The following is a 9,045-nucleotide window of genomic DNA, read 5'->3' as shown; positions in this document are numbered from 1 at the left end:
AAAGTTTGACTATTTTTAATTTTTGTCCCAAATTTTCTAATGTTGTCTCCTGAAACACAAGGGTTACTTAATATTAGAATGAGAAGCTTTTATATAGCTACAAAAAAAACCTTTGCGTGTTTGACAAGTTTATTGTCAAAGCAGACACCGCTATTGCTTACTGCTTCTACTGCAACAATTGTTCTTGAAAAAATATTATGTGCATAGTCTGGTTTATTTTTATATTGTCAAAAGAAATTACTAATAAGAGTAGTTTGGCTACTGCCCCGTTCTCCGTTCCCAAACCATAAAATACTTAAGCCTGTTATGTACTTTCCGTTTTATTGAAAACTATATGTATCTTTTGTTTTTCAATACATCGACGACAAAAAAAATAAAATCATAAGCAGCGCAGAAGCAGTGCCTAAGTAAAGAACGATGTTGGCACAATGTATTTTTTTTTCAGATCAGAAGAATCTAGTAAGAGTCAGTGATCAGAGGGCAGCTACCCTCTCCACCCTACCCACACGTCGTATTGTCCTAAAGTGCGTCTACTAGAAATTTTGAGATGCCCCTTCTATTCAAAATAGTCTAAATATCATACAACAAGGCTTTTAGGGTTGAAACAGACCCCAGAGATTAGGGGCAAGGGTCATAGTTTATGCCCAGGGGGTATTTAAGGTTATTATGTAAGGTATGGATTTTTAAATTCAGAAGAGTCTAAATCTTTCTCAATTAAAAAAAATATTTAAATATAAAAAGAAAAAAAATTAATCAAAAAAAATTTTTGAAAAAAATAATTTTACAAAAAAAAATAAAGAACTCCATTAAAACAAAAATTAAAAAAGAATAGAATAAAATAATCTAACAAGCATACAACTACCATATATCAGCATCAATAAATAAATGAAAACCAAAACAAACAAAAATTAAAACAATTCAAACTCATAACGAGCAGAAATTAACCTAAGTAGGGTTCTAAACTCTATTCTTTCTAAAAGATAGAATATAATTTGTAATTTACTGAAATTTTTTTTAATGTTTTAAATTTTATAATTTTAAGAAATAAAAAATAATTAAGATTTTAAGGAATAAATATCAGCATATGTGTATGCACACTTCCCAATAACAAATAAAACAAAAGACATTTGTTATAACTTAAAAGCTTACCTCCAGGGGCTGTAGGGGGTCATTTTATCTCAAAAGACAGTTATTGGACCTGTCAACTATTTTGAAGAAAACAGCAATCTCCGAACTTTGTTGACTATTTTGGCATTTAAATGTAATCTCTTGGTCTGATATCCCTCAAACCAACACGGTATAGGGTGAAACCCAAGCCCATGTTCAGGGGGGCTCAGGGGAATTTCCCGGGGGGAATTTATCAAGGGGGGACAAAAATACTTTTGTCCCCCTAATTTTATATGGTCAACAAAAATTACTACCAATAGGAGTTTGGCTACTGCCCCTTTCTCCCTTCCCAAACCATAAAAGTCTAAGGTATGTTATGTCCTTTCCGTTTTATTGAAAACTATCTGTATCTCGAACAGCGTGCTTTTGTTTTTCAAAACATCAACGACAAAAAGTGTAAAATCTATATAATAGTCCGTATAACTGTAAGGAACTATTGAAAATAATGATCATTAATTCCAGGAAGCTCAGTGGTTTAAGTATTTTTTTCCCTGTAATTTTTATTACAAAAAACTGTTTTATTATACTGTACTTTTAATTTATGATTTAAAATTCACCAGCATTATTAGAAAAACGATAAGAAAACAAATTTAAAAAAAGAATAATTTTCAAATGAAAGTAAGGATCAACGTTATAATATAAAACTATAAACTAACAATGCACATTTTTTCAGTAAATTCTTTTGAATTTTTTTTGAGCAAATTTCAAAGCCATTGAAAGAGAAGCAGTTTCATTACCTTTTTGATGGAGCTTTGACATCCAGCTACTCTATAGTAATGCTTTAATCATATAAGTTTTAATACCCTGTCACAGACTCGTGGAGGTCGTTTTTAAGACAATGAAATTCTTGTCTTTTTAGTTTCAGTCGTAATTTCTATTCGGATGATGGGTAAAAACAATAAGAAAAGAGGCTCTCGTGGCACATCAATCAACATATACAAATAAAAAAATGAAATTCTCAAGCTTGAAATAAGAAAGAATAGGTATTTGAAAGAATGTGAGCTCAAAATGGTAAGTATATTGTGCAAATCCACAGATGAAGATTAACAACAGGGAGTTAAAATGAATAAGGATGGTTACCAAACACACTTTAAAGCAAAGGTGTCAGAAAAGATTGATACCGAAGGGGACTTTGAAAATGATAAGCTGGACATGGAGTTCAAGAAGTGCATGGAGTGCATGGACACTAAAGAGTGCAAGGACATTGAAAAGGTTGACTACCAAGAGAATATGGTGGAATGTTTTCAACTGGAAGTAGAAAATGAGTTCCAGATTAATGACGACTATGATGAAAACAATAAAAGAAACCCAGAGGAAAAAATTAATAATAACAAAATGGTATACATAGCCAATGAATTATGTGAAGACAAATACCAGGGCTCTTACGAAACACAGATTTATAGTACACAGCCTGAGAAAAATAAATCGGCTTTTAATAAGCCTTCTCTGAATGTTTGTTTTTTGTCCAAAAAAGTACAAGATTTTCAAAATGATCGACCAAGTGTAATTCAAACAATACATGGCGCCTCACTTCCTAATCCAGTGATTGATACCGAAGGGAACTTTGAAAATGATAAGCTGGACATGGAGTTCAAGGAGTGCATGGAAATTAACTAGTGCATGGACATTCAAGAGTGCATGGACACTAAAGAGTGCAAGTACATTGAAAAGGTTGACTACCAAGAGAATATGGTGGAATGTTTTCGACTGGAAGTAGAAAATTAGTTCCAGATGAATGACGCCTATGTTGAAAACAATAAAAGAAACACATGACAAAACAGTAACTTTAACAAAACGGTATACATAGACAATAAATTATGTGAAGACAAATAACAGGGATCTTACTAAACACAGATTTATAGTACACAGCCTGAGAAAAATAAATCTGATTTTAATAAGCCTTCTCTGAATGTTGGTTTTTTGTACAAAAAAGTACAAGATTTTCAAAATGATCGGCCAAGTGTAATTCAAACAATACATGGCGCCTCACTTCCTAATCCAGTGGACCCACATCTATAAGAAACCAATAAATCGGCACTTAGATCTACTGAGGCTGCCATAATATTAAGGACCGTTCTCGAACCTGGTATATCAAAGTTTAGACTCTGCAAGAACAAAGTTCCAGCATATCCTCCTGCAGATAGTATTTTTTAGTACGTTCAGATAGTTTTGAATACTTACAAGACTTCAAGGCCGATTGTTACCGATATAGCAGAAATAGTTGGGGACACACAGTATCTGTACACCCTGTTCATCCAAACTTCAGAAAGAGAGTTAATCAACAAATGATTGAAGGCAAGATGGTTCATTTGAAGAGATATATCTTTCAATATAAACAATGTGCATTCAACTGTCCCTTTGATCATGGCCTATATACGGTAACTCATTATGTTGTTACTAGTGACAGAAAATTCAGTTGTGACCCCCATGTAAACCATAAAAAGAAAGAAGGAATATAAGCTATCCCTTTTGTTCCTTCTGAGAAACCTTTATTAATAATAGCCAAAAATGTAGTAAACACCACAACACTGACGCCCCGAGACCAGTTTCATCTCGAGTTGAGAAAGACAGTGACTGAGCTGCAGACAAATGTTCCAAGAAGTCAGCGGCAGGTAAAGGGTGCCATTTCTTTGGCCAGAAAAAGCGAAATATCCAAAGAAACATGAAACATAATTCGATATCTTATGACGGAAACTGATTTTGTTGTGACATAAAATATTTTTGGGCAAGGAGAAGCAGCCGTCACCTGTATATCAGAATTTGCCATCTTAGAGGTTGATTACTTTGTAAAACACGGTATCCCTATAGTGTTCTATAATGATACCAAATATAACATTGGAAATTACTGGGTTTCAGCTCTGACATTCCGATACCCTGACTTCAAACACAAGGGGACAACAACTCTGATTTCATTCGCATTTTTACTTCACACTAATAGATCAGCTGATTCGCATGAAGAGCTGTTTATAGTTCTAATGAAGAAAGCACCAAGCATGAATTCACCGAAAAAATTTTTTGTGAGTGATAGAGAAAAGGGTATAGAGGTTGCGAGAAAAAAAATATTTCCTCTTATTCAGGCTGCTCATTGCTGGCTACACTATCGGATCAATGCAAAACATGCACTTCAGAAAATGGGGGCATCTAAAGAAGACATCGAGGTAGTTCAAGACGATATTCTTCGGTTGCTAAGATCAAAAAGTGAAGATGAGTGGTACCAAATCAGAACTGACAGGCTCGTGAAATGGTCCGTCCCTGCATTTACCTACTTTCGAGATAATCTGGAATCTCACATATTGAAGTATGATTGTGCCTTCATCGTTTCCCAGATTCTTGATTTTAATCTAGTCTCCGGAATAACCAACAATACCAAAGTGTCATTCAATGATGTGATGAAGAGAGTTATACAGCAAAAGCGAGATATATCAATGGACAGATGTATCTTGGGTCTTCTTTGTTTAGACGATGAATATTATACCCAGATGTCTCATGAAGATAAGGGAATAGGAGATTATAGACTCCTTGAGAAGGCACATAAGGAAAACGTAGTTCATATCAAGAAGGAAGAAGATCCACTTGAATCGAGGACTGAAATGTTTCTGCGTATGGTCCAAGAAGTAGATGCATCAGATTCCTTTTGCGAAATAAATATGACAAGAGAAGACTACTAGCAAAGTGGTTTAGTTGATATATCAGAAACGATATGGAGAAAGTGACATGTTAAATTTTGCAACGAAAATCAAGTGAATCTTTTTTAAAATCTGCCTAGAAAGAAGTTTAATGTTGTGACACCACGAAAAGAAACAATCACTGTTAGAGGAAATAAAATTGTGACAAAGGGTGCTAAGAGGACTAGTTTGGTTTGTAGTTTATGATTGTTCTTGTAATTTTGTAATCTATGCATATACTTGAAAACTATCAGTTTTAAGATCTCGAGGACATTCACTAGTAACAGAAAAATCAGTTATACAGCTGAAAACACTCAAGAACGTGAACGTGAGACCTAAAAGGCAAGTGAGGCCTGGAATAAAAAGCTCATTAACCATTCAGGACTGTTACAACATTCAACCTGCAGCAGATTCTCTAGCAGCCCATGACTTTTAGTCTACTGATGATAATGATGATAAGACTGAGGGGAGTTTTTTACCTTCAATTAATGAAATTGCGAAAGCTGACTTTAAAACAAGAAGGGAGCAGAATACATTCATAATAGGTTAAAGAATTGAAAAAAAAAAGAAATTATTGAATTATATTCATTTAAAAATAGTTCCAAACCCTAATCGAAAAGCGCTGATGGGACTCCTTAATTCAAAAGTTGCAAAGCAAGCGGAAGATGTACAGTTTGTGAAGTCTGTTCGAAAAAGGCTGCATAGCCCCATTCAACTAGTGAAACCCCAAAAAAGGGTAAGGAGACCGAATCTTTGTGTTGAAGCTAACCAGACTATAATTCCTACAGCCCTTTGTCATGGTTACGCGTTTAAAGGGCCCATAAGTGATTTGTATGACGAAGCAAAGCAAGTGATCCAGCATTTAAAAAGACTTTTTGGAATAGTTGTCAAATCTACCGATTCTGCTATCGTAGAAAACGCAGAGAAACTAGATTGGTGGAGAGCTGCTGGTTTTCCCTTGAGGGACACAGACGTGTTTCCAATTTTCTTTCAAGACCTTGAATCACTGCTGACGCCTGATACTTGGCTCACAACTGGAATTGTTTCATACCTCGTGAATCTTGTAACTTCTAGCTGTGCGTCAGCAAGAACTATCGATAGATACTCTACTTTCAACTTAACAAGTATAGATGCTTTGAATACTTACCCAGATAAACCTAGAGAGAGTTTTAGTGATGTTTCCAATGATTGCAGTATGTTTTCTGTTCCATTGTGTGTCAATATGTGTGATATAATGAATACGAAGTCCAAGAATCATTTCATTTTGGGACTATTTGATTTCTCCAAGAAAACTTTCTATCTTTTTGATAGCCAGAAGCCGTTAAACCACGCTCAGGGGAGGGTAGTTCCTTCCAACCTAAAAAATATGATGACGGGAGTGGATAAACACTACATAGAACTTGAAATTGACTCGTGCAGAAAAGCTCAACAAGTAGATTCTTTAAGCTCTGGGCTTATTGTTGTCAAATATGAACAAGACTACACAAAAGAAATAGCATATTTGGGACGTGCAATGTCAATTGATCTTACATCCCCCTCTAAGTACAAGACGTCAAAAGGAATATCTGTACTATCGCAGAAATTAATAGATTTATATAACGATCATACTGAAATGTTAAATAAGAAAGCTATTGAAATAATTAATAAACATTTAATCAAATCTTCGGTCCAGGTGCTTGAATCTTTTTTAATGCAGGACAGAAGAGACACATGTTATAACTGTCGAAAAAAGATGACAGAAAAAAAGCAGCTCATATTTGAGAACTTTCAAGCTGTTGCATGTAGTGAATGTGAAGCAATATCATGCTTGTGCTTCTTCAGGCTCTGTTTTGTCTAAATAGGAAAACATACACAAACAATTATTCAGACACACCAACACACAAATAGAGGAAAACACAGTCAGAAAAACAACACAAAAAACTTTGAAAATACGATTTGGATCACCAAAAAAGCTAAAACACACAAGCTAAACAAAGACACAGTAGGACTAAACATTATAAATCATATTTTATAAGATGAAAACTTATAAAATTAACTTATAATTAGAAACATAGCTACCATATACACTATAAACAGAACAAATAACATCTATATATTATAACTAATTTTTTCTAACAAGCACGTCCGGCAAATGCTTTGAAAAAACATTACAGCTAATAAATACATTCTAAAAAAAGACAAATAAAAACTAAAGAACTTATTCCAAAATGCTCTCTTAAACACAAAGAGGTCTAACACTTACAATCCAAACAAAGAGAGATAACAACTTAACATACTAAATATTAAAGTTTTAAAAGAAAAACTTACAAATACGAATGGCCACACCAGCAGTGCTAAAAAAGACAAGGTAAACCTCGAAACATTGAATATCATCACAAAAAATCGAACGTTTCAAACAAAAACTTAATTCACTTGGTCTAAACAACAAAGCTATCTAAGAAACGACCTACCACTGAACTGTGAGAGTAAACATACTAAATCTTCCGTTTAAAACGACAAGATAAAAAACTATACTTGGAAAAACCAAAACAGCTAACGCTGATGAGAACAACAGATAAAACGAATCTACAGCAACTACTTCAAAAATTCTATTTGAAACACACCCACCTTTGATACGGTACCGAAATTACTTTAAAAATAATAACTAAACATCCTAAGTCAGACTCTTTACATAAAATATGTCCAAAAGACACGTGTAATAATCATTCTTACGTAGAAACTGTATGGAGATAAAATAGTAATAAGAGTTTTCTCCAGAGGTTAACTTTTGCCAGCCAGTGAGTGCGAGGTAGGAGTTAAATATCTTGGACTATCAAGTTCTAGACCTTAAATATAATTGTCCCACTGTTCTAAAAAAAATATATATATATACAGTTATATCAAAACTCGAAACAACGCTAACGTTTTGATTTCTGGACAAATCTGGTTACACTAGACATGAACCCTTTGACCTGCTGTATGATTTTATATCAAAACATCAACAGACACGGTCTTTTTACTGGTCTTTAAGATTAAACTAGGGAGTGTATAATTCTTTATTTTTAAGTAGCGAGGACGTGGTTCATTTTTTTGACACGTTCCTACCCGGCGTGAGTTCTGATTGATTGGGAAAGAAATCTTACTTTTTACAAAACTTTATATATACTGTGTAATTAAGGTAATGTGCAAATCTATTTAGAAACATTACCTTTGCTGGTAAATTTTGTAAAATAAGACTACCTCGTATGTTTATCTTTTTAATAAACCATTGACCCAAGCTCGAGTATCAAAAAATGTTGATCAATCTCAGCCGCGAGTAGGCGTCTCTCTGGCTACCCATATTGTAATGTGCTGATCGTAATGACCACTCCTGTTAAGTAAACAGAGATTATTGTAGTACCTTTTGTACGGTATACCATGCTCCAGGGTATGGCAACGTGATTGAACTGTAAAATGTTTAAGCTATAGAAAAAGAATGCATCCCCACTGAGTCACAAATTAAACCTCGCCCTCGCTCATCGTAGGGTAAACTGAACCACTGTCGCTGATTTAAATGAATGTCTTTTTAGCAACTATATTCAACATGAATAGTATATGAACTAATAAATAATTATGTATGCATTCCTCATCATCTTATAAAAAGTCAAAGATAATTACTCCAATAAATGAAAATGTATCATTACAACAATCTTCTAATGACTCATTTGTATGCCCTTTCTTTAAAAACGCAATCCTACGGACAAACCGTTTTGTCGAAAAGTAAATGGATATCTGCTATTTAAAACGTTACCGTTAAATTAAAACCTCTTGGTTTTGACACAATAAGTATTCCTATACATGAAAAATGTTGCATAAAATATGAAGAAAAACTGAACCAATTACACGTGTTTGACAGATATCAATAAATGACTCACCTGAAAATGAACACGTACAGACATGTATATTGAAAAAACAACCGGACCGCCTGTTTAGAACTCGATTCATTGAATCTTCAGAAAAAATTAAAGAGGGAGTGTTTTGTATAAAATAGAACTTTCTCTCATATATAATATAGATTTCAGTTAACAAATACTAATGTTTTTTAATAATGTTTTTCAGTTATTTATTCATAAAACTTGAATGTGCAATACAAAGTTTTTGTCTTTTAGAGTCCTTGTTAAAGGATGAATTTTCAATATATTTCACTCATGCTATTTAGAGATAATCCAAGCTCATACTTTTTAAGAAGAGCAGC

At 33.7% G+C, this 9,045-nt stretch overlaps 1 protein-coding gene and 1 pseudogene across 1 annotated transcript; both read left to right on the top strand.

Annotated features, from left to right (window-relative positions):
* Nucleotides 1-2,052: 2,052 nt before the first annotated feature.
* Nucleotides 2,053-2,818, top strand: LOC148942914 (uncharacterized; annotated as a pseudogene).
* Nucleotides 2,819-5,457: 2,639 nt separating this feature from the next.
* LOC148942913 (uncharacterized) lies at nucleotides 5,458-6,669 on the top strand. Its single transcript, XM_089102394.1, has one exon. It carries the CDS (start codon nucleotides 5,458-5,460, stop codon nucleotides 6,667-6,669), a length of 1,212 nt encoding a protein of 403 aa, XP_088958520.1.
* Nucleotides 6,670-9,045: the final 2,376 nt, after the last annotated feature.

The sequence above is a fragment of the Artemia sp. Qi Xiang Cuo genome, chromosome 16 (assembly GCF_049724085.1).
Source record: "Artemia sp. Qi Xiang Cuo chromosome 16, ASM4972408v1, whole genome shotgun sequence".
NCBI lineage: Eukaryota > Metazoa > Arthropoda > Branchiopoda > Anostraca > Artemiidae > Artemia > Artemia sp. Qi Xiang Cuo.
Note: the sequence above shows the minus strand (reverse complement) of the source record. Positions and strands in the feature narration are given on the sequence as shown.

Excerpts from the sequence above, each read along its gene's own strand:
- LOC148942913 (XM_089102394.1), top strand. The coding sequence starts at position 5,458 with ATGGGACTCCTTAATTCAAAAGTTGCAAAGCAAGCGGAAGATGTACAG.